Source organism: Petromyzon marinus, chromosome 31 (genome assembly GCF_048934315.1).
Source record: "Petromyzon marinus isolate PM22_M1 ecotype Great Lakes invasive population chromosome 31, UKy_Petmar_22M1.pri1.0, whole genome shotgun sequence".
NCBI lineage: Eukaryota > Metazoa > Chordata > Hyperoartia > Petromyzontiformes > Petromyzontidae > Petromyzon > Petromyzon marinus.
The window spans coordinates 10428953-10454394 of record NC_133697.1 but is presented as its reverse complement, the minus strand read 5'-3'; the positions used below and the strand labels follow the sequence as shown (position 1 = coordinate 10454394).

Below are 25442 nucleotides of genomic sequence, written 5' to 3'. Positions count from 1 at the left end.
ATGTCAGGAAAACTATAGAACCCCTAAACAAATATCTACAAAACGTAACACATAGTTTACTAATCACAGTATCCATTGTTTGGGCAATATTTACAACAAATTGCTTTGACACTTTATTGCTGTGTATCAGTGTAATTGGCACACGTTCGCCTGATGTAACGACTTGATACTTTTACATGCGAGGTTTCATGTTACTCTACCCACATTTCTTTATTACAATCGAGTCCTCCAGAAAAAAAGCAGAATCTCTTAGTGGATTAGCTTGCCAGATTATTTTTTTCACCCCCTCCGACTCCTGGCTGGCTTTTGTCTGCAGCTAGTATCCGAGAGTGGCCTCACCTCGCTGATCCAGGACCTGTCCAACAAGTTCTACACCCTCATCCCGCACGACTTCGGCATGAAGAAGCCCACACTCCTGGACAACCTCGACTATATCAAGGCGGGTGTCTCGGACTTAATAAAAAAAACCCTCCCAATGTGTTCAACCCACATCACACCGTTGTGCTCGTTGTGCAAATAAATCCTATCCGAGCCGTAAATGACGCTTGAGAGCTCATACGTTGAACACTCGTTCCTGACGATGATAGGTGTGCAAGACAGCAGTGTGTCATTGCAAGTAGGCATGTAACACTTCACCCTACCGTCACCCCCCCCTCTCCCACCATTAGCCTGATTTGACGAATTATCACAATTCCGTTCAAGAACTAATCGTATTTTTTCATTTTTAAACTTCTAAATAATTACAATGCAAGAAACTGAGGCCTTGGGGCTAGTGGGTTGTATAGAATTAACATTTTTTTATGTGGAGCAACAAATATATGAAGGAGACAGCCTTGATTATCTATTTTGTTATTGATTTGCTCCACAATGACGCGAATAATGATTTATAGCTGCATAGATAGCTATGCTGTACTCTGCACAATAGGTTCCGATGGGAGCTTCAGCTCTGCCACCATAGCAATTTGTTTTGCCCTGGAACGTAATGGGGCTGCTCAACGTTGGGCTGCAATTTAGCCACGCAGCATTATAGGCTTCAACAGAAACTCCATGAATGCCCGTAGATAACATCATATATTGTTTTGGTAAGGTAAGCATAGATAGTGGCGTGTGCCCATCCATTTGTCCATCCGTCTGAACTTTGCTCTTCCATTTTTACAGATGAAGGTGGACATGCTCGACAACCTGATGGACATCGAAGTGGCATACAGCCTCCTGAACCCCAAGGACGAGACATCGGGTGGCAAGAAAGATTTGCTGGATGCAAGCTACGAAAAACTGCACACCACTATAGAGGTAGTGCCTACACGTTCGTGTGTGCGTGTGTGGGGGTGCACTGTCCTGTGATCCCAGATATCTTGATTCCTCACCTGGTCATGCACAACGTCAGTATGAAGTTGAATCCTCTTGTAGGTCCACTCAGCCTTACAATGAGTACCTGGTCTGGTGTGGTGAGCTTGTGGTTGGTGTGTAATTGTACGTATGCGTGTGCACGTGACATGGCTCTAGGGGCAGTGGCATGGCCTAGCGGTCGCCCGTTTTTCGGTTGTTGGAGGGGTTCACATTTCGAATTCAGCAACTGGCATTGTTAATAATTATAATCATAACACATGTATGTGCTGGCTGCTTCACAGTGCACGTTAAAATCCCGTGATATCTTTCACAAGAGTAGGCCATTGTGTGCTGGCGTCATGGTCCAAATTTGTAACATTAAGCACAAATTACTCAGTTGGGATATTTTATATATACACTAGTGGCTGGCGCCGGTTTCTAGCTGTCTCCCAGTTAGATGGACCGAATTGCCACCTCTCGTTAATAACATTTCTGATGTTTTGATGTTCTGATGTGCTGTATGTGTGCGTCTGCTTTTACATGTTTGGTGTTGATGCATTGGTTCATGCACTGCACTGTGGAACTTGCCACCTGAGCATTACGTGGCCTAACACAAAACTCTATTGTGAATCATAATGTTGGCTGCGAACACCTATTTGTTAATAGATGGTTGTATTGTTTGCGCGCGTGTGTGTGTGGACCACAGGTGCTGGGTAAGGACACGGAGGAGTTCCGAGTGATCCTGGAGTATGTCACCAACACGCACGCGCACACGCACGATGCCTACGAGCTCGAGGTGGAGGAGGTGGGTACCCTCGCACTCCACCAGAGACACTATGCCATGAGCAATGGTCAATCCCCTGTTAGGTGAAGATCTCCCCAAATTGCTACCATTCTTCGTGGACTCGCGACGCACCAATCCACCCATCACAGCTGCGTGGTTGACATTCTCTTGCACGTTTTCCCTCCTTTGGGTACCATTCATTATTATAGCGATGTGTCATGTACAAGCCCAATTATTTTTCTAAACAGTCAACGTTATATATTTAAGCGGCGTATGGTTCTCTAATAATTTTGTTCACCGTTCTGTCTCTCAAACCCAAGCTTCTTTTGTGCACTTTTGAGCTTTTGTTCCATCTTGGTGACTATTTCCCAGACGAGAGTTCTGCGTTAGGAGTAGAATACTGGGTCGTATTGGGTCCTCCATGTTGAAGACACGTCGCATGAATATACTTTACATACACAATCGGTGTCGCTTTGTGCGCAACGCACACGCGTCTGCGTCCGTCGGCAGGTGTTCAAGGTGTCGCGAGACGGCGAGTTTCAGCGCTACCGCCCGTTCCGCGAGCTTCACAACCGCCAGCTTCTGTGGCACGGTTCCCGCATGACGAACTACGCCGGCATCCTCTCCAAGGGCCTCCGCATCGCGCCCAAGGAGGCTCCAGTTGTACGGACCCCGACGCACCACCCCCTGCTCCGCTCACGTCAAGCTTTTCCCTCCTCACATTTACACGGACTCAAGCTGCCACACATATGATTGTACATGGACAGCCCTTTTACTAGTCCACTGCTGGATGAGGGCCTCCCCGTGCCGTGCGTGTCACGGAGATTATTTCACCTTACTTCACACTCCTCAGTGCAGGTTGGTCATCGTGTAGATGTTTGAAAAAAGTTCATGATACCAATTTATTTACTGCACTGCCCCCTGCTGGTAGCATTACCCTGACGCAGCCTGTGGAACCTGTATTATGCATCGTAGCATACAGGCTCAACTTACTTAGCTTGCGGGATATTATGAGATTGTACACATGCCTGGTGAATTATCCATAGCCAAACGTAAGATTCATCATCATCAACCATTGTCTATCCACGGCTGGATTACAGCCTCCCCATGCGTCACAGTCCTCAAAGTCCAGTGCTACTACCATCCATCGTACTCCATACACGTAAACCAATTTCACCGCTTCGTTTCCACAACGGTCGGCCTCTTGGACGCGTGCTCTCTTTGCGAGTGCCCGGTGTGTATTGCGCGGCTTGTTTCCCCTCCGTAGACGGGCTACATGTTCGGCAAGGGTGTCTATTTCGCCGACATGGTGTCCAAGAGTGCCAACTACTGCCACACAAGCCCCAGCAACCCCACCGGCCTCATCCTGCTCGCCGAAGTCGCCCTCGGAAACATGTGGGTCGACCTGCTGCCTCCCCTTCCCCCTGATGCTTTCTCTCCAGGGTTCCCCCCAACCAACCCCCCATTGTCTCCCTCTTTCTTCTGAATGTGTTCAGTTACCTCTCATGCGTGCCTCGGGTCCATCGGTCACGTGTTGTCATCTGTAATACTTTTTGTTATCGTTGGGGCACTTCTGTTCCTGTTCAATTGTTCTGCTCTGTTGGATGCAAGAAATATATTACCGTATTTTCCCGCATATAACCCGCGGGGTATACCACTATTTACAAACAAAACAAGACCCTGCGGGGTATATGGAGGTGCGGGCTATCTGAAATTTGTTTTACACAAAACGCTATTTTTGCGGGGTATATGCGTCTGCGGGTTATATGCATATGGGGGCTATATGCAGGAAAATACGGTAATCCACGCTTCATCCATGGTCTATTTCTTGCTGCTGTAAAAACATATAATTATTTTTTTATCCAGCAAAGCCTCATTGAGTCTCAGCAAGGTCCTGCATGTGGATGTTTTGCCAGTTCCATTGCAATGAGCCTTTTGCATGTGGGGCATTTGGAGAAAAAGCTTGCGTACAAGGAGAGAACATGAATAAGTCGCACAGATGGATTTATGAACCTCATTTAATCTACTGCCATCTCCTGGTCACCTCGGTGCACAGTGGGTTTGAGAGTTTTGCATATCTATGTGATGTAGCAGTTCTGGTCTCCAAAGTGCTGGGACTAAAGTGTGTGACTCCCTCCATTTTTTTCATTGGATTAATTCCCTGATTGAACGAATTTCCTTTTTTGGGTTAATAAGAAGAAAAAAACAGCCCAAACAATGTAACTATGTTGGCTGAACATCTTAATACTGAAAAATTATCTCCCATCTTATTCAATTTGGTTTAACACATAGCAACCTCGCCTCGTACTGCGAAAACTTGGCAGGACTCTGCTTAAAAAAATAATCTTGAGACTCGGCGAGCCTTTCCTGTTTAAAAATATATAATAATAATGCCTGCACATCAACCCCAAAAATAACTCAAAGCTAACTGCCGTCTCTTCACGTTATTTAATATCCCGTCTTCCCCACCTACACCGCACTGTGCAAATATAATACTTTTAAAAATGAAAAAACGATCTACAGCTGGTGTGCGGTAGAACAGCCGTTCTGTAATGAACTTGTCTCCACCCCCGCCGTTCGCGTGAGAGCCTTGTTGCCCGTTGTTGTCTCGCAGGCATGAGCTGAAGCAAAGCGAATCGATTACCAAGCTGCCAAAGGGAACCCACAGTGTGAAGGGTGAGTGGGCTCCTTTTTTCTCACTCTCTCGCTCTCCGCGGCACACATCATGCACCTGGTTTCCATTAAGAAGGGGAAGAAATAGCTCCGCTTGTACAAAGGTCCCTGTTTTTTTAAGTGGCACTTGAGTAGCTTACTGTTGTCCAAAACGGAATTGTATTTTTTTACAACCACTACTGACATCGTGTTCTGTAATGCGTCCATCAATTTGACAGTAACTTCCTGATGATAAAGACAGTTGGATGTCATACATCAGCATTAGCTTATTTCAATTTATAACTCATTCACTTTGCCCGAAGTACAATTATTTGACAATGACGTGTCATTGTATATTCTGTTAACAGTGATGTGGAAACCGGTAATGGTCGACGATAACCCTATGGTTTCACAATATGATTTTTAAATGCGCTGCAAAGGTGTGTTGCGTGTTGGTGCACTTTTCCAACCCTGCAGGCTACTGCACTTGTTCTATGTCTCAACATGCAAATCATCCTGTCCGACAATTGTGCAACGTTTTCCTTTTCTTTCCCGCCGTTTGTGTGTGTGCGTGTGCGCGTGTGTGCAACGGCGCAGGTGTGGGTAAGACGGCGCCTGACCCGAAGAAGACCGTGACTCTCAACGGCGTGCAGGTGCCAATTGGCAATCCTTCCGCGACAGGCATCAACGACACCAGCCTGCTGTACAACGAGTATCCTTCGCTAGCCCGGCCTCCCTGCCTCCACTCCCCTTCTCGTCCCCGCGCTCTCTTCCCTCCCCTGAGCACCGTTAACGCCCACGACAGCGAGTCCTGCCGTGGGCTCGTATTCTCACTGAATATTTTCTGGGTTTGCTGGTAGGCTGTGGGGAGGTGGCACGTGACGAGTAGCCGCAGCCATGGTGAGAAGTATACCGACTGTGGCGCACCTCTGGGTACGGAAATATTTTCTCGCTCGCCAAACCCGGCTGATATCAAGCCCCTGTTTCTGTCTGTGCCAACCAAATAGTTGGAATATATAGAATTGGTTGTGTGGCCAAATTTTATTAGGAAGGTTTCATTGACCAGGCTTGCAAGGCTTCATTAGGTTTTGTTTTACAGTTGGGTTTTGTTAGAGCAGTTGTACAGGTGGCTGTTGTTGGGATTAGTTGTACAGGTGAGTTTTACGTTTCTCATGTCTAAGCATCTATTGCTGCACACATTGTCCTTAACGTGCCCTTCCTCCAGATACATCGTTTACGACGTGGCTCAGGTGAACATCAAGTACCTGCTCAAACTGAACTTCAAGTACAAGATGCAGCTGTGGTAGACAAGCGACAGGCGGAAAACACACAAAACAAAAAAAACAAACACGCACACCAAGGGACTGGACTGAACATGCTGACACAACACAGTTGGACACAAAGAATCTGAGCCGCAAGTTTGAGTAAGCCGTGGCATCACAAACTTAAAGAGCGCTGCGACACCTCTTACACCACACACAGGCAACATGCACAACTACTTGCACGCCCCACAGATACGCCCCTCAATCAGCGCTAACATCGGTGTTGACACGTGGAGGTGTAGGTGGAACACTGCAGTTTATTTCCATGTAATCAGTGTAACGTTTATATAGTCAGAACGTTTTAACGATTATGGCGAGGTGAGCTCACTGATATGTTTTCGGGTTGTAATACGTGTTGTTCGGCACGATGCTCATCGTTTCACTCCACGTCCTGGGGGGAGGGGGGGATCCTCTTGGAAACTGAATGGAGCAGATCACACGACGTAGCAGAGAGCCCGTGGTCTCGCGGAGCATTTGATGGAAAACACCATTCCACCTATCTCGCGCGTGTTGTTGGCGAGCGGTGTACGCTGTGGGCTGTGGTCATTGGCAGTGGTGGGGACGATGGTTAGTGTGGGCACGTGGGGTGTGTTGAACTTCACTAGCACCGTGCAAGGATTTGAAAGCATCGTGGAACGAGTATTATAAGTGAGATCTATGTTAATCGATGTAGCAGTAGTGAGTGCGCGGGGAAAGTTAACTCCTCACTCGCAAAGGAGACCAAACTGATTTATTTGTATAAGCTAAACTATTCTAGATTTGAAGCTTTCGTGACTGCAAGGATTCATACTGTTTGGTTTTTTTGGTAAAGTCACATAGGTAAAATAAAATAAATGAAAACAACTAAATTAAATCACGACGCTTCGGAGGCAACACAAGCTTCCGTCTTCAGGTGGAACAGTCACAGCAAAATATCTGTGTCAAGTGAAGAGCTCTGAGACACCCGAGATTATATACAGGTTAAGGGGGGGGGGGAGGAGCCAGGAAGGGACGTGGGTGGGGGGAGGGCTAAGTTAAGCCGTGTGTTGCCTCCGAAACGTGATTTAATTTAGTTTTCATTTATTTCATTTTATTTACGTGACTTTACCGAAAAAACCAAAGCGTAAGCTAAACTATGTTAATGCAACACTTTAGAACATAAGGTACACACAGTCAACATTTGAATCTGGAAGTGTGTTTTTCTGCTGCAATCTGCAAGTTATGATTTGTGAGACATTTCACATACTGAAAGCTGTGAGTTGGATTCTAAAATCTTGGGTCACAATTGTGGTGCATGTGATGTTAAGATCACCAACATGCAACATGAGAATATAAGGTGGCTGAAAAAGGTTTTTCCCAGATTTTCATATATACCTCAGGTTTTATAGGCTGGCCTTCATTAATCTCTTCCCCACAATGGGCTACACCATGCTGTGTAACTCCAACATGGGGTCTGTTGCGACTATCTGTAACTGTTGTGCAGCAGGCAAACACATTAACAGACACTTGTAAAATTGTCATGCATCCTAGTGCTCCAACATTTTTTGAGTCAAGGCCAGAACACTAGTTTCCCCAAGTGCTAGTTTTGGTTGTTATTTGTATAACGATAGATCATCTATGATAAGACGCTTGAAACATGCAAACATATAAGGTAGGGCTATTAAGAAGCCAATAGCAGCCTCGTGTTTAGAACGTGCCGTATGTGAAATGTAGCCTGCTTCGATCGTCTAGACAAGTTGCGCTTGCTTGAAGTCTGCTAGTTTTTGCTACTCAAGCTTTCACGTTTTCACTTTTGTATGTTTTAAAATAACTTGATATTAATCCTACCTTGTGAAGCTCTCTCTGGTTTTGAGTTACTGTATAGGTGAGCACCCTGTTATGACCTCACACACTGGTTCTGGGCTACAACGTACGGCCCAGGTAACCCCAACTGCGTCTCTATACCTTTACATCTGTGATTTTTGCATAAAACAACCACAGTGTAGCGTCTTTCATTTAATAAAACCTTTTTCATAATGAATAACTACTGATGCGACCGCTTAGTGTATGAGAAACTGTTGTCTTGTTTTTATTTATATATGGATATACCGTTTCTTCACAAAGATAACATTCATTGCTACATTTTATAGTGTGGCAGCTCTTCGACATCAGGCTGTGCTCTTTGCTCACCATTCATCCTGCGTCAGTGGTGGAAATTCTGCATTTTAGTGATGTGGCCCATATTATGATTCCCCTTGTTTACCCAGGAAAGTCTCGCTCGGTCTCAGTACTGTACTTTATCAAGAGGGTCCTGCCAGGTTTCCACAGTCGAGGCCAATGTTGCTCTTCGTAATACCAATTTAAAAATGTGCAGGTGTTTTCAGCATTCGGATGTTTGGCCACTCCCATTTACATTGTAGGGGCTTTTCAGTTTAATAATGATCTTGACACATGAGGCACTGCGTAACTTATATTTTCTGACTTAAGTGATGAAAATGTCATTCCTTTGGCCAGGCTGTCTTTATTTAATTAATTGCTACAATTGGATTCCATTTGCCAAATATTTCACCGTCTCCAGATGGTGCTTATTTCACCAATTTTACATGTGAATCCATGACCAATATAAATGCCAGGGTTTCCAACTAGGCTATCAATCTAGGTCCATAGCTTGGGTGGTTCCTAAGTGGGCTTGATTCATTCAGCTTATCGCAGATGACTGATGGATTGTAGATTGACCCTGACCAGGATTTGAATTTCGGGGACCGGCTCTTCAAAGGAGCCATATCCCAGACAGCGATGATGGCATTGCACTGCGTTTTACAATCACAAATTTGTATCTTCTTTCAGAATAAAAAGTCCTCAAGTTGACATTTCTAGTAGGAACTCAGGGCGAACATTAGGCCGAACGCGACCGCAACTCCCAGCACTGTGACCTCCCTTGGGATCAATGCAGCAAAGCCCCTGCTGGCTTCAGAGAGCGACGGCTTCAGAGTCGCAGTTGACTTTGCGGGTGGCCCGGTGGTCGTCGTTGAATTGGTTCGCCTGGTTATTATCGTGGTTGTGGCGGTCGTTGTTGAAGTGGTTGAGGCGGTCGTGGTCGATGACGTGTAATCACGGCAGAGCCTCCCAGTGGGGCACATCAACACCCCGTCATAGCCGGGAACCTGGCGTGGAAATAGGAATTTAATTTCGGGGAAATTATAAATTGGCAATTATAAAATGAGATTTTTTTTTAAAAGACTGCAAAAGACATTAATGATCACAGTAAACTGAACTTCTGCCCTCCAATGTATTTCATCATTGCAATCTTTTGATTTCTAACGAACATAAATCTAAAGTAAAATTTTGTTCAAACAATATACTTAATTATTGGTGTGACATGCACACATGTGGTTCCAAAAACCATGACTGCTCTCATAAAACATTAAGGAAATCATCCAGCCTTGTAATTTTTGACATTCGGAGTCCGAATTGAGTGTTTCAGATGTAAAAGTATTGTAACCATGATACTAGTGTGATAAACTCAATACATATTTTTAAAAAACCCCACCATCAGCAATGGCCATTCCACTGCTGGATGAAAGCATCCCCAAAGCCATCTATCTCAGTCCCACCATGTAAAAATTAGTATCTGCATATGAGCTAATTTAATCACTTCTTCTCCATGGTATATGTACTCTCGGGCACGTTTCCTCCTTTAACCGTCACTGTGTCGTTTGTCTTGACCACCGGCCATCATTCCTTCTCGTGACGTGTCCTGCCCAAGCCCAGTGCTTTTTTTCTAAACAGTAAATGCAATACTCTTTGGTTCTTTCGGTAAAGTCACGTAGGTATAAAACAATCAAAATGAAATCACGACGTTTTGATCGCAACACAAGCGACCGTCATCACGTGGAACCGATACAGCAGGAAAACTGCTGATTTAGGAGAAAGATCTGCTAACAACAAGAGCTTATAAAGGGTACATGTTTTCTACCTACGTGACTTTTGCCGAAAGAACCAAAGAGTATGGATCCCTGCAGTCACGAAAACTTCAAATCTAGAGTAAATGCAACGGTTCTACCTAGCCTATGTTCTCTAATTTAAGTGGTAATGCCAAGCATCCAACTCTCCATGCTTTGCAAACTTGCTCCATTGGCATTTAATTTTCCTTGTGTAGACGAACATACGTTGAGATAATGGATTTTGATCGTAGCCAAAAGCCAAGTTACTGGAACGTGTGTGACACTGATCCTGGCTGAGCGTCTTTGTGGAAGGACGAAAAAAATGTGCAAGCTGTGTCATCGCCAGATCCACAGTGAACACTGGTGCTCATTGTTTTACATCGCAAAAGCAGTACGCGGCCCTTGCGATCAGTTTCCAGCAACCAGAGAAAAGAGGACAAATATGCTGAAACGATGCCGGTTCCGTACAAAGTTGAGAGAATTTTCAAGGTCGGTGTGGTTTTCAAAAATATTGTCCTCAAAATGTAAGTGCAACATCTCTGAGACGAACTAAGCATCCATTTAACAGATTTCCCTCGCTTTATGCAGGTTCGGTTTGTGCGATTTCGGGTAGATGCACCTCACCTATTTCTACAAAAAATTCGCTGTTTGAAGTTTCAATTCGCTATTGTGAGTGCTGTACAGGGGGTGGTTAAAAAAAAATGTTAACACTCCCGAGAATTTGCAACAATACTACAAGAAATGTGCTGCTGCCTCCGGGCTCTGGAGACCACGTGGAGAAGATTCCAGGCGTGCGTTGACAACGATGGCGAACAAGTGGGAGACTCTTTGACTTTTTGAAGCTATGAACATACATTTATACTCTTTGGTTCTTTCGGTAAAGTCACGTAGGTATAAAATAAAATAAATCACGACGTTTCGGGCGCAACACAAGCGTCCGTCATCAGGTGGGAAAGCCATGGCATGCTGCTGAGGCATGTGTTGTGCCCGAAACGTCGTGATTTATTTTATACCTACGTGACTTTACCGAAAGAACCAAAGAGTGGATTTCTGCAGTCACGAAAGCTTCAAATCAAGATTGAACATACATTTGTTATGTTACAGTCTATCATCCGTTCTTTTTTCATTTAGAAACGATAGTTCCATATAAGTGTTCACATTTTTTTAAGCACCGTGTATGTGCTACGTGGCAGGCAGACGTCTCATGCAGTTTGTGCGCCCTTTTCTTGGAACGCATTTACTGCTTAAAGTGAGGAAAACTTGTACACATTCTGTTCAGGTTAGAATGGAACATTTTCTCTCATGCGAGTGGGGAGGAAGGGTACCAGGCAGGCAGAAGATTCACTCGGGGAGGGAAATCCAATATCCTAACTGGCAGAGTATTAATTATATTGTCATCCATTTGTCAATCCACTGTTAGAGGAAGACCTCCCCCACGCCATGTCTGTCATGAGGCTTTGGCAATGTTTCGGTCCCTGCTGTCGTCAAGTATCGGTGAAGACGGGGGGGGGGGGGGGGGTGCAACAAGGACTTGTTCAGATGTCACTCGTTCGTGACATCTGAACGAGTCCTTATTTCCAGATACAGCGCGATGTGCACAAACCACTGCGCCAATGCTCCAATATTTGTAGAGCTTGAATTCCATGCTTGTCAGGTTTAATGGTGTTTTTAGTTCCATTACAACGGCACAAATCCTTTAAGAAATGTATTTGCAGTCACTTAGCAGAGTTTGAATTCCGTGTTTGACTCTGATGAGAGTTCAAATCCCATTAGTATACTGTTAAAAAAAAACACACATTTACAGTGTAGAGTTCTAAACTCATTACACTTGGAATGCTATTAGATATCCATAGTTGTAAACCCATTATTATACGAGTTCTACTTTCATTTGTATTGTATAGGGCTTCAATCCCATCAGACTTTAAATGCCATTAGTATAATATTCAAAACGTATAATTGTGGACTTATAGTTCCTTGAGTATTAAGTTAGAATCCTCTTCGTGTAGTTCTAAGGGAATTATAGTTCGACTCCCTTTGTCAAAGAGTTCCAATCCCATCACTGGTGCTGTTGAGAGTTGGGTGAGCTGGTCACTGTCAGTGACGACCCCAACACCCTGGCTGCCCGTGCAGTCACACATCTCCCCCCCCACCCATCCGCTGCACCCCTCTGGGAAGTCCTGCGAATCGAGGAAAGCAAGACCTCAATAACGACCCTTCGTCATCGCTGTTGGACCAATGCGCTTAACCTTAAACAATGCGCATTCAACCCTGATGAAGCTTGGAGAGCTGAATGGAGTTCAAAAGAACTCACAAACACCTTATTGTCAAAGACCCAAAACACAAGATCCCTGGGTTTGATCTTCCACAAAGCTCATGGTCCACCTTAAATCGCATCCACTCCACAGACCATGGCAGCAGATGCGGGATACCTGATGCACAAATGGATGATTAAAAACTCTCCAGCAGTGTGCGACTGTGGTCATCCAGAACAGGCCGTACAACGTATATCGACGCAATGCCCCATCCACAAATGAGAAGGAGACATCACAGCGATACACTTCGCTGCTCCTGACGCAGTTATCTGGCTTGACCCCAAATGTGAAATTGTAGTTGCTCTGCATCTACATCAGCAGTCGTACGAAAGAAGAAGTGGGGGCGGACACCTTGATGCTGGACCCTGCGGGACACGGCGTCCACCCCGAGTCGCCCACGCGCACCTCCACCTGCTCCTCCCCGAGGCAGCGGTGTGCGTAGCAGCGTCCGAGCAGCCCCGAGGAGTTAGACGGGACACCCTAGAGGGGAATAGGGGAGGACCTGGGTGGGGTTAGCATCACGGGGGTGGGGTGAGGTGCGCACGGGACAGTGAGCGTACGTCTGCGCAGGTAAGGCGCTCGGGTGAGTAAGCCTGCTCGTACAGGCGAGAGGCCCAGTTGGCAATAACGTGTGTGCACAGGTAAGGTGATGCAGTTGATGGGGGGAGTACGTGTTACAGGTGAGGTACACTGATTTGTGAGCATGTATCTGATCAAGTGAGGTGCTTAAGTGATAAGACAGCGGCATACGTGCTTTGTCCAGATGAGGTGTCTGGGTGGGCGTGAGCTTGCCTACTTGTCAGGTATACTGGTGAGTCAAAGGACATGTAACCTCTTCAGGTGATATGCCCAGGTGATGTGCTTTGTTCAGGTGAGATGCCCAGATGAGTGAGCATGTCTACCTATGCAGGTTACGTGGTGATGCTTCTGCGTTGGCAGTGGCGCACGATTTATGTGCCATAGAGGAGGGGGGTCCATTACCCGAAACGTCGCACAATATGTATTTTGTTTCCTTTTAAGGCCACAGTTGTACTCATTATGGCGAGCTGCTCTGGAGAGCTGTTTCTGCTGAGCTGTTTCTGGTGAGCTGTTATAGTCAGATTTCTGGTAAGCTGTTTTCTGGTCAGCTTTTCTGGCGAGCTGACTGGGAGCTGGCTCTGGAGAGATGCCCAGGCAATGCCGAAGCCCTCTCTCTTACCTGTCGGCTGAGGTTTGAGAAGAAGCAGCGGCTGTTGCTCAGGTAAACCTCGCCCGTGGAGTTCCGCTCTGCGACGGAGGGGGCATTCGCCTCCAGCCAGCACTCCCCCTGCACCACGGGGGGGGGGGGGGGGGGGGGGGCAGAGTGCACGCCGTCGTGTGACAACCCGAGAGGAAAAAATAACGCCTTCTCGTCCAGAGGCTAATGTGTGCTGTATGCGTATGTAATGTTGAACTTCTTTTCGCGCCGTACGTAGCCGACGGTGCTAATCGGAGGTGCGGGGGGAAGGACAAGGAGCTTCGTGAAACAAAATAATTCACCAGGCACGGGCCCAGGACCGTCGGATAAATTGACGCAATGAAGTGTTGAGAACGATGCACTTGTGTGTAAAACGCAGATTTACACGGAGGATTTACCAGTCGAGAGAGATGAAATCATAGGTTGGTTGAGAAACGGGGAGAAGCACGCCCCGTACATGTTGGCATGTTTTGTTAGGTTCTGCTCTGGTCTTTAAATACAGATGTGAGTGGATTTTTTTAGGAATTTAATATTAGGATTGGCAAGAGCGTTAAACATGTCTAGAATTCCATAACAGCACAGTAAACATTTTCACATGGGTTTTTTTATGCCGCTGAAAGGTCATAGGTCGTACACAGATCGTTATCGAAGCCATCGATCCGTTTCCTTCCGATTCGAATGAACTCTTATTTGACTGGAAGATGAAAGTTATTCAAGCAAGAGCTGTGACTGACGGACTCTCAGACGGACAAATTAAATTTCTCGTGGCATAGATGTGAGCTCTGACCTTGCTGACGAGTGGCTTGTAGATGCGGCAGCCGTTCAGGAATGAGTCAGTGTCGCAGCGACCTTTGTGCAGGTGCAGGTAGTGGCACCCTAGTCCGCTATACCGCACAACCACACAGCCGCATATGCATTCACATCACCGCACATCCGCATATCAATTCCCGGAACTGCACATCCATATCGCTGCAAATCCGCATAACCGCACAACTGCAATTTCGTATATCCTAACATCCACATAACTGCACATCTGTAGACCCACAGTTTTGTGGGTATGCGGATGTTACAATTAAATTCCTCTGCCATTTACAAGAATGTGTTTTTTTTTATCCCATTCTGTGCATGTGTGCTTGTGTAAGGGTGGTGGTTGTTAGTAGTTTTTGTAGTTGTCACCTTCCCTGGCAGAAGAAGGGAGAATCTGGAGTGGAGCACGTGGAGACCAAACCGAAGTCTCCCCCCTGACCTGCAGGCAAAGTGAGGTGCATGTGACATACAATTAATAAGTCATAATGAAACAGCACTGGGGAGATAAAGGCGGCCAGGCGTGGTGCTGGACACCCCACCCCCTAGTGCACCGTGCCGGCCTTCACAGGTGCTCACAGCACTTGCCCCAGCAGTCTGTTAAAGGCTATAGGGGGGTTGGGGGGAGGGGTCTTTGTCTTCTGTACGTACGTACCACGGCCCCAAACGAGTGGCTCGGCCCGGCTGTAGTTGACGCGGTACCACCCCGTGTCCTCCAACGCCGCCAGCGTCACCGTGTCCACCAGCACGAGGCCGGGTGCTCCCAGCGATGCCGTCATGATGGAGCCCTGCAGCGCGCGCGCCTCCCAGTGCGACGATGCCACCGACGAGCCGTCCTGCGGGGGCGGGATCGAGGGGTGAGCCGGATTATATCCTAGGAGCAAAAGTAGCTACAACACGTGTAGCAGCTACGACACGTGTAGCAGCTATGACACGTGTAGCAGCTACGACATGTGTAGTAGCTAAAACACGTGTAGTAGCTAAAACACGTGTAGTAGCTAAAACACGTGTAGTAGCTAAAACACGTGTAGTAGCTACACGTGTTGTAGCTACGAGTCCCGCACTTTCAAGAGCCCCACGCTGAATGCTTTTAAGCTTATCAATTCCGGTTCAGTGATTCTGCACTTGCTCTATTACTATAGTACTATACTGCCTTCAACTTTTACGAACGAATGGGTGTTTAAGGTTAGCGATTTGTCGTATTATCTGGCTGTATAGCAAATGAAAAAATACAATTACTTTACTATACAAGTAAAAAATGTTTGAATATATACGTGTTTTTCTTAATTTAGGGCCCCTTTAGGACCCCTCACTAGCTTATTCCGGCACTGGGTGAGGTCACTTTCGGGGTCAGGTGAGGGTAAGAGGGTTAGGGTTGTGGTGCAGGTTGGGTTGGGGATGTTTGGAACAAAGTGGGGTCTTCTCAAGTTTAAGGTGCGGTGCAGGAGGCCTTGGCAGTGACAGAAGTAAAATTATAAACTATTGCCCGGTCGACAATATTTCCCTATAGTACCCGTTTGGTGTGGCCGAGATGCCTGCAGTGAAGACTATATTTTATTTGCGGGCCGTTCCTAAGTGGTAGGCCTCATGTGGCCACGGACTACATTAATTTAAGCCGTGGACCGGATATGGCCTGCGGACTGTGGGTACCCCACCTCAGGTTTAGTTCAAGGTGGTGTCATATGTTGTTGAACTTCTTTCGCACCGTACATAACCAACTGCGCTAATCGGAGGTGTGGGGGAAAGACAGCAAACTAAACGCAATAAGCAGTTCGAAAGGAATGACTTTTCAATCAAGATCATTTAAAAGTACATAGCTCCAGTGGCTTCCTAATATCGGAAGGAAGAGCGTTCCAGACGGCCGCAGAAGCGCGTCTGAAACTGCGCGATGCAGTCAAGATAAGGTTGGGGGGGGGGGTCAGAGTGGGGTCATGCTGGGGTCAGGGTGGTCACCGCGTCCTCCAGGACCCCGCCGCACTCGGAGGAGTTGCAGGCCAGGAGGTGCTGCACGGCGCGCAGCACGGCCGGGGTGAACACGCGCTGCTGCCCGTGCGCGTCCTCGTTTGTGACCTGGGCCCGCGGGGAGCAGTCCCGGCCCAGCGCCAGCGCTGCGCATCGATCCGTCGCAGTGGGTGGTAGGGGGGTGGGGTCGGTCAGTCGCACAGAGTTCGATGTGTTATTCGGATAATTCTTATCAGCGTTTACAGGTGCGAATTGCTTGCCGAGGCGCACTCAATGAAGAATGAAAGAGCCGAGACGAGAGCACTCGACTCGGTTTTTGAAAGTTCCATCTGCTCACTAAGGTTTCCGTTAGTGGCGACGACACGAGGGGGTGCCGCGCGCTCACCCGAGTCGCTGCAGTCGCGCCACTTGCTGTAGAGGTCCTTGGAGAAGCCGAGTGCGTGGAAGAGCTCATGAATGACGGCCTGTGTGAAAACAGCGTCAGCGCCAAATATTATGATAATTTATTCATCATTTCAATTTGTGACACGCCGCTGAACAGTATTTTCTAACGACTCGGAGGCGACGAGGAACCACAGATAAGCGGGAAAGGCAGCAGCCAATCGGTGAGCTTGGCCTCCTCCCCCCAAGCTCTGCAGTTATTTATATATTAACGTGTTATAGGCCAATTTATGAGTGTTTACAATGTGGAAGGAAATTGGAAGGATCCTGAGAAAACCCAATCATGCAAGGGGGAAACACTAAATTCCATACAGACGAAAAAAGTGGAGTCCACATTTTTGCTGTACCACCTCCTGGTGAACCTTGATGCCCACGGGAAGGGAGTTTCGCAATATTTGTGCGATCCACCAACCCACGCTTCCACAGTGCTGGATTAGAGGCGTGCGCCACCTACACCTGACGCATATTTTTGCTTAAACGTCCAATCACTTCCATAGATGAGATTCATCTAATCCACCTCATTTATGCATCGCAATCATTAAATTCATCATCTCCGTCCATCCATCCATAACTTAGCCATCACGTGCAACACCAAACGTTCTATAATGTCCATCAATCACATCCAGTGCATCATCATCGCCAGCATCACGTTCATCGCAACCATCCATCGGATCAAATCATCACAAGGGCACCAACCATCAGAGCCTTTGTTTCACCCAGCCTTTTATCACAAAGTCCTTCTTGTCCACCACTGATCCCTGCTTACCAGCGCCGTGCTCTCACTGTTGAAGGCGTCGCCCCGGAGCGACGCGGGGCAGAAGGTGGCGGCCGCGGCCACGGGCCGGTCCACCTGGTCCAGCTGACAGTAGGCGGCGTAGGCGGTGACCTGATGCACCGCACGTGCAGGGTCAGGGTTCCAGTGCAGGGTCAGGGTTCCAGTCCGAGTCGAGGGTGCAGGGTCCAGGGTTAGTGAAGACGAGGGAACATAGGGGCGACGGTGGGTGGGGCAGATACAAGTTTGTTTGTGCATGTGTGTCACTTGTGTGTGCAGGTGTCGTGTGTATAGGTGTCTTGTGTATAGGTGTGTGTATATGTGTAGGGAGCGGCAGTGTAGCGGTTAGCGCGCTGCGCTACGAACCCGGCTACCCAAGTTCGATTCCCGCTCACGGCCACACACCGGTGACAATTATCTGAACTGGTCCTGGGCCTCCCCTAGGTCAACTTAGCCTCAAATAAACACCTCGTGCGGTGTGTAAACATCGCCATTGGGGAGACAAAGGCGGTCGGGTGCGGCGCTGGCCACCCACCCCCTCGTGTGCCGTGCCGGCCTTCATAGGTGCAAGCTAACAGCACTTGTCCCTACAGTCTGTTAAGGTTACAAGGGGGATCTTTTTTTTGTAGGTGGCACATTGTGGAGTACAGGCGGTGCATCTGCCAGTCATCTCAGTGAACACTTGGCTCTGTCCCATGACTTCCTGTCGGCAATCCTTCAACAACCATTGTCAGTTGCGAGTGATATCTGAACGGGTGCCTGGCCTCCCCTTGGGCGACTCAGCCTAAAAATAATAGCTGGTGTTGCATATACACATCAGCACTTGGGGAGACAAAGGCGGCTGGCCACGGTGCTGGCCATGCCGCACCACACCACTCGTGTGCCGTGCCTGCTGCTAACAGGGAGTGCCCACTTCGGTCAGTGGACGAGGGGTGGTTGGCTTGGGCGCTCCCCCCCCACCCCCCCCGACTCTGTATCCCTGACCCCCATAAGCCCGTTGGCCCCGATGCGAGTGCACTGCAGAGTTTGGTAGTACATGTTATGTATATCACTATTGTTAAATTTCGATCGCAGTTCCTATGATCACTGTAACATTGTTTTTATAGCGTTATTTTAGTGATTTCGAATAAGATTCAAATTTGGCCATATTTGTTTGTTGTAGTATAGATTTAAACGTAACTTTTACCTAAATTGTATTGTGATTGTTTGTTGTTTATCTAGCATCCAGCTGGGATTTTTTGCACACAGCATTAACTAACGGCGCTTTTTCTGGAAGATTTTAATGTTTTTTTTTTCCCTGGATGTTTCTGTTTGCGTGCAGTCAATTTAACATCTTGTTAATGTTAATTGTTTGTTGCGGTTGCACCCGAATCAAGAGCCGAATGGCTCAGAGGGCTATACCAACATAAATGAACTGAAATGAACTACACTGCCCGCACACTCGATAGCCACGCCGCAGTCGAGCTCCAGGGCGTCGGTTCGCACCCCGGCAGCGCAGCGGAGGGTGTCGGCGGCGCGCACGTAGAGGATGAAGTCGGAGTCCAGGACCCCGGGACCGTCCCCACGGATCTCCACACCGGAACCCGAGCTGCCCCACGTTGAGTAGCCCAGCAGGTGCTCCTCAGGGATCTGAGCCGATCGGGATGGAGGAAGACGGTGGTGGCGGTGAATCTGCCGGTCATCTCAATGAGTCGACCCATGGGCACCTGCTGGGTCTGTCCCGTCACCTCCTGCCAGTGGGCGTTCGATGCTTCACGTGGCCTTGAAGTGCACGCAGCCTGGCACAAACGCCGTGGTGACGTCTCCGCCACTTAGTGGCGAATGGCGGTTGTTGTCGTTGTTGTCAGTGAGACTATCGTTTGTCTTTTGATGGCGGTCATGTTAGCGACGAAGGTGGTGATGATGGTAGCAGTGTTGCGGATGCTTGTGTTGATTGATGACGGTGGAGGTGTTTGTGGTGCTGATGGTTGTGGTGTTTGTGATTAATCGATGATACATGATGATTGATGATGGTGTTGGTGATGAAAATGGCAGTGATGATACATGGTGTTTCATGATGATCGTGGCGGTGGAGGAGATGGTGGTGGTGGTAGGTGTAGCAGCAATGGTAATCGTGATCATGACAGTGGTGATAGTGGTGATGAGGCTGTACCTTTGCTTCCAAACACATCTCCCCAGTGTACCTGCTGTCCAAAGTGGAGCACCTGTGACAGGAGCCATGTGGAGGGATGGAGGGAGAGAGGACAGAGGGAAGGAGAGGGGAGCACGAGGGCGATGGGATTCCAGAGTTAGCACTCAAGCTCACGGCATGTTTTTTTTACGATTGATGTTAAAGAAGGGACGTTGCTGGACCTTCTGTGTGGAGGTGCTGTAGCCAAGGGGATAGTGATGTGGTGCATGGAAAGGCAGTAACCATGATCGGGTGTGGGTAATGATAGATGTGTGTGTTTAGTGATGGGGAGTACTGTTGATGTGTGTGAGCAGTGTTTGGTCGTGGTAATGATGGAGATGTGTATGGATATGATGGTTCAGTGTAGTTAGAGAGCACCTACTTCCCTCCATTCTCATATGACTGGGGCCAGAAGCTCTTGCAGTATTTGCTGGGAGTTCGGCTCAAACGCAGTGGACCTGACACAGGGATCACTGCACACACAAACAAAGACAAAGATCCCCCGTATAGCCTTTAACAGACTGTTGGGGCAATTGTTATTAGTGAACACCTATGATGGCCGGAACAGTACACAAAGGGGGGAAGAGGGCAAACACCACTCCCAGCTACCGGTCTCCTCAGCACTGATGTTCACACACCGCACCCGATACTCATTTCAGGCCGAACCAAACTTGGGGAGACCCAGGCCCTATTCAAATATTCGCCACTTATGCTAGCCGTGAGCAGAATCGAACTCGGGCCACCGGGTTCGAAGCGCAATGTGCCACCGCTCCGCACTAGCAGACAGATGTACTGTCCACACACACGGGCACCCGAAATGACACATTTCATGAAATCGCTCGGAGGAGGTGGCGGATCGATACAGGCATAACGTATTATTGATACGCAGCGATAATTACAAACAAGATTTCAGATATTGCACTTGCCGGTACCATCAGAGGTGGCTTTACTTGAGCGGTTCCGATTCCATTACGCAGCCAATAACAGCGGTATGACGTGATATGCAATTCAACGTGTATTTGTTCAATGAGTGGGGTTATCAAAAAGTCGTTTACTCTCATTGGCCCCCGTAAATAAATCGGTACGACTGACGATAGCGCTCATAATAAAGGTTTTTGGGTTAGATCGCGTTATTTATAAATGTGTCGTAACCCTCCACCACCCGACACGGCCAATCAGCAAAAAAGTGTCACGTTGACAAAACACAAATAATTCACTACTTTAGCCCACCGGTGTGTTGAAGAGTGAATCCACAACATTTACAGTTTGAGTACGACGTTTCGCTGGTAAATACATCCAGCATCATCGGGAAATTCGCCAGAATGGTAAAGCCCTCGCTTGCTCCCGGTTTTATATAGAGCAGCAGGGTGACGTCATCATTTAACTCATATCAGGTGCAGTGATTAGAGGCGGAGGGGGGGGTATTGTAATTATATAATCGATTAGTAATCAGTCAATGGTTATGATTAATAATGCGTTGTAGATTAGTAATTAGTTGTAATGTGTGTTAGTGATTATATGCTATGTTAGCAATCCGGCGGGATGGAGTTTCAGTTTCTTTATTTTGGTATAGCCCTGTGAGCCATTCGGCTCTTGAATCGGGTGCAACCACAACAAACAAAACAACAAAAACACGAACAAGAAAAACATGGAGAGTGGCTCTCGAGGCTTCTCTACCACGCGTGCAGCTCGCGTGTCGCGTGACTTGCAGAGCTGTCGGGCGAGACGTATGGCACGACATTTGTTGCTATGATCCTCGGCGTTTAATGTTCGCCAAAATATTATAGCAACAAATATCACACCATAGAGACGCGTGCACACCCAGCCTCTCTGGGTTAATCGTTGACCGCCCCCAATTCCCCCTCCCCGCCACTAACCTCCTGTGTGGGTCCCTGGCACTGTTATTCTGTCATGATGGCTCTCTCTCTCTCTCGCCATTCTCAGATGTGATTATTGGTGGCATTAAGCCAGCTGATAAGGGGGGGGGGGGGGATGGGGGGGGCATAGCGTAGACGTGGGGACTCTGCTGCATATGAAGTTCGCAGAGGCAGCATTTGCAGCAGTGACATTGCAGGGTCGTCCAGATGTCTTGTGACCTCCCATTTAAATTTTTTAAACTTAATATATATTTTAAAAGGTTTATTTCAAACAGAAATGAATTTTAAAATACAACAATGTTAGGGTTCAATTAATTGGGGGGGGGGGGTCATAAAACATCTGGATCACCCTGTACTATTTCAACTAGTCAGCCAGATCCGATAGCCCTATCCCTAAACCTAACTACATTAGCCAACCAGACTCTCACTCGAATTCACTCCAGTGACATCATGTTTGGAGCGCCAATTTATTTTAATAATTCTTGTTTTCCGGATGCATTTAGTTCGGAGCATAGATTTGGCTATATTTGTGCCAAGTTTTCAGCTTTCTCTCACCCTTCTAGAACATCATTACAATTTACATCAGTCAGCCAAGAGCCTCTTGGTATGGGTAATAGCATCGCTGTCAAATACCTGTGACATTTCACAGTTTTTTGGCCCTCCCCAAAGACCCCATCCATTCATTCATCACACTTTACCTAATATATATTTGTTTTAGTTGAACAAACCCGTTCCAAACTCTCAACTGTAGGCAACAGAGATTTTAACCGAGGTGAAAAGCCACAAATCCACACAACCGCCTTGCACAACCTAGGAACCCTCACAAATAAAATAGATCAGTGATGCACTGCTTAGTGTAATTTTGCGATGAATCTGGCCAGAACTGATATCTAATCGCGGCCACTTCTAACATCAGTGGTGAGAGATATCTGAACCGATGCAGCGTGGGAAATATAAAGTCTATGGTCACACAACAACCAACCCCCGTGACCAACACGGTGTGGGGAGGCCTCCATCCAGCAGTGAATTGACGAAGGCCTTTAAGGTTTGTGTTATTGTTTCATGCTCTAACAGACACACGGACAGACACATTTCAGTCGTTTTACAGCGATGTTATTATACCCACAGTTCGGCGAAGGCGGCACACAACAAATGCCGTCGTTGTTTAACAAATTGCGGTTCGCTCGCTGGCCGTGCTTGCGAGTCGTGCGGGGGGTGATTGACAGCTCACCCGCCAGCAGCTCCGAGACCCTTCTCACGGCCGCCTGCACGGACGCTTGCAGCCTCGTACTCTCCTCCGCCTGCAGGCCCCCCAACTCCTCGGCCAGGAGCTCCACGTGGATCCTCATCGGGCGGGCGTCCTGCTGACCACCACCAGCCGTCGTCGCTGCCGCTGCCCTGAACGCGCCTCTCGGTTGTGATGATGATGATGATGGTGGTGGCGGTTGTGCGTAGGACAGGACCACGGTGGGGGCATGCGAGGGCTGCACCATGTCGTGCACGCAACGTGCCGACCCCGAGTCGGGGCTCGCGACCCAGGCGAGCAGTGCGCTCACGTGGAGCAGGAGGGCTCCGCGTGCCATCGTCCTCGCAGGCGTCAGAGCACAGGGAACCTGCTCCAAAGGCGGTGACTGCTGGGGTCGTCACCGCCTTCTCCTCCGCCTGGAACCTTGCTCAGCCTCCACCCCCTGCAGGGTCTCCCGTTTTGTGTCACGCTCTGCGCTCTGCTTCGTCAAATTCTCAACGAGCTCCTCCTGACCGCCTCCTCTTCCTCCAGTTTTTACGTCAAAAAAAGTCCTCCGCTTTTTGTTTGTTATTCGCGCCGCCTCCCTTTTGCAGGACCACCTGGATTTCCTTCTCACACTCGTTGTTCTTCTGAGCTGCTGCTATCTTCCACCTCTTGACCTGCTCCTCATCTTCCTAACCTCCTGCTGCTGACTTCCTGTTGTACCTTCCCTCCGCTAACTTTGCACCTCTTAATCTCTTCTTAACCCCCTGCTCTTCCTCCTATCCTCCTCTTGGCCTCCTCGACAAAAAAAAACCCAGCTCCTCCGCTTAACACGGTTGGCTACGTACGGCGCGAAAGAAGTCCACCATACATACGTACACACAGCTCTTGTCGAGCCACCACCACCACCACCGTCCGCCTCCCCACGTTGCCCCCCCCCCCCGAGTTGCACGCAGTTGTTTACTTTCTCGCAGTGAAATCCTCGCCCCAATTAAAATACCTCCCCTCCGACTGGGGCACCTCGCCTCTTAATCCCCGTGGGTAGGTGGGTGGATGGATGAGATCCGAGCTCCTCCAAAAAAAAAACTCAAGCCAACCCAGGAGCCGGGGAGCAACAACAAAGCTGAGTCCTGTTGACACGTCGGCTGACTCCAACGAGGCGCCCTGGCCGCGAGCATCCAGGAGGAATCCGAGCCGAGAGCGAGGGATTTTTAGTTCCCTCTGAACGAGAAGCCGTATCTGCCCGGTGTCCATTGAGCTGCGTGCCTCTGTTGGCCCTCTCTGGATCTGTCATATTAGTGTGTCTCTATCCTCGAGGCCTACTCTGCCGGTGTGTTCTCTGTCTGAGCTCTGTGTCCGGCGTGTCGCTCTTCTCTCGCTATCTCGTTTGATGGGTCTCGCTGCCTGTTGGAGCGGTGGTGCAGTGGTTACCGCATTGTTCACTAGGACCAGTCTCTCCGTCTCCCCGTGACTCTCAGTGTCTCTGTGTCTCTGTTCTATCACTACCCCCTGTCTCTCCGTCTCCCCGTGACTCTCAGTGTCTCTGTGTCTCTGTCCTATCACTACCCCATGTCTCCCCGTGACTCTCAGTGTCTCTGTGTCTCTGTCCTATCACTACCCCCTGTCTCCCCGTGACTCTCAGTGTCTCTGTGTCTCTGTCCTATCACTACCCCCTGTCTCCCCGTGACTCTCAGTGTCTCCGTGTCTCCCCGTGTTGCTTGCTTCCTCCCCCGTGTCACGCGTTCCGCGTTCCGCATGCCGAAGGCGCCTCCCCAGTCCACTCCGTGACGCTTTAAAAAAAAAGTAATTTACAACAAATAAAGAATGAAATGACGACAAGGCGCTGACACCCCCCCCCTACTGCCCCCGCACCGCAGATTCCACAGAGAAACAATGCGGGGGGGGGGGGGGTGCCGGGGGAAGGTGACTCGAGAAAAATGTGAAATTTGCGCCGCGACTTCAATGAAGCATTGTCTGAGTGCGTCATGGCGCGAGTGATTCTGTTGTGGTGTCTGATGGTGCTACGATGTGTGTGTGATGTGGTATCTGTGTGTGTGATGTGGTATCTGTGTGTGTGATGTGGTATCTGTGTGTGTGATGGGGTATCTGTGTGTGTGATGGGGTATCTGTGTGTGTGATGGGGTATCTGTGTGTGTGATGGGGTATCTGTGTGTGTGATGGGGCTACCTGTGTGTGTGATGGGGTATCTCTGTGTGTGTGATGGAGTATCTGTGTGTGTGATGGGCTACCTGTGTGTGTGATGGAGTATCTGTGTGTGTGATGGGGCTACCTGTGTGTGTGATGGAGTATCTGTGTGTGTGATGGGGTATCTGTGTGTGTGATGGAGTATCTGTGTGTGTGATGGGGTATCTGTGTGTGTGATGGGGCTACCTGTGTGTGTGATGGGGCTACCTGTGTGTGTGATGGAGTATCTGTGTGTGTGATGGGGTATCTGTGTGTGTGATGGAGTATCTGTGTGTGTGATGGGGTATCTGTGTGTGTGATGGGGCTACCTGTCTGTGTGATGGGGCTACCTGTCTGTGTGATGGGGCTACCTGTGTGTGTGTGATGGGGCTACCTGTGTGTGTGATGGGGTATCTGTGTGTGTGATGGTGCTACCTGTGTGTGTGTGATGGGGTTACCTGTGTGTGTGTGATGGGGTATCTGTGTG

General features: G+C 48.4%; 2 protein-coding genes across 4 annotated transcripts in view; one reads left to right on the top strand and one right to left on the bottom strand.

Annotated features, from left to right (window-relative positions):
- Nucleotides 1-8089, top strand: part of PARP1 (poly(ADP-ribose) polymerase 1) — a 36430-nt gene extending 28341 nt beyond the window's left edge. Inside the window, exons 16-23 of the mRNA XM_032964004.2 lie at nt 317-439; nt 1159-1293; nt 2036-2134; nt 2624-2776; nt 3381-3508; nt 4728-4789; nt 5363-5477; nt 5991-8089. Coding sequence (XP_032819895.1) covers nt 317-439; nt 1159-1293; nt 2036-2134; nt 2624-2776; nt 3381-3508; nt 4728-4789; nt 5363-5477; nt 5991-6072 — 897 coding nt within the window. The 3' untranslated portion in view covers nt 6073-8089. The remainder of the gene's footprint in view (nt 1-316; nt 440-1158; nt 1294-2035; nt 2135-2623; nt 2777-3380; nt 3509-4727; nt 4790-5362; nt 5478-5990) is intronic.
- On the bottom strand, nt 7428-24572 carry CIROP (ciliated left-right organizer metallopeptidase). Of its 3 annotated transcripts, none has more exons than XM_032964002.2 (13): nt 22775-24572; nt 20049-20139; nt 19649-19700; nt 18982-19125; nt 17491-17610; nt 16669-16747; nt 16275-16429; nt 14977-15157; nt 14694-14763; nt 14305-14401; nt 13500-13607; nt 12653-12781; nt 7428-9209 (listed from the first exon to the last, which is right to left on the bottom strand). In XM_032964002.2, the coding sequence occupies exons 1-13, from the start codon at nt 23124-23126 to the stop codon at nt 8919-8921; spliced, it is 1869 nt and encodes a 622-aa protein (XP_032819893.2). In that variant the 5' UTR covers nt 23127-24572; the 3' UTR covers nt 7428-8918. The 3 variants fall into 3 exon arrangements, with proteins under 3 accessions (XP_032819893.2, XP_075927195.1, XP_075927196.1); XM_076071080.1 differs by lacking the exon at nt 22775-24572 and adding an exon at nt 20897-21225; XM_076071081.1 differs by lacking the exon at nt 22775-24572 and adding an exon at nt 20599-20865.
- Between the last annotated feature and the right edge of the window lie 870 nt (nt 24573-25442).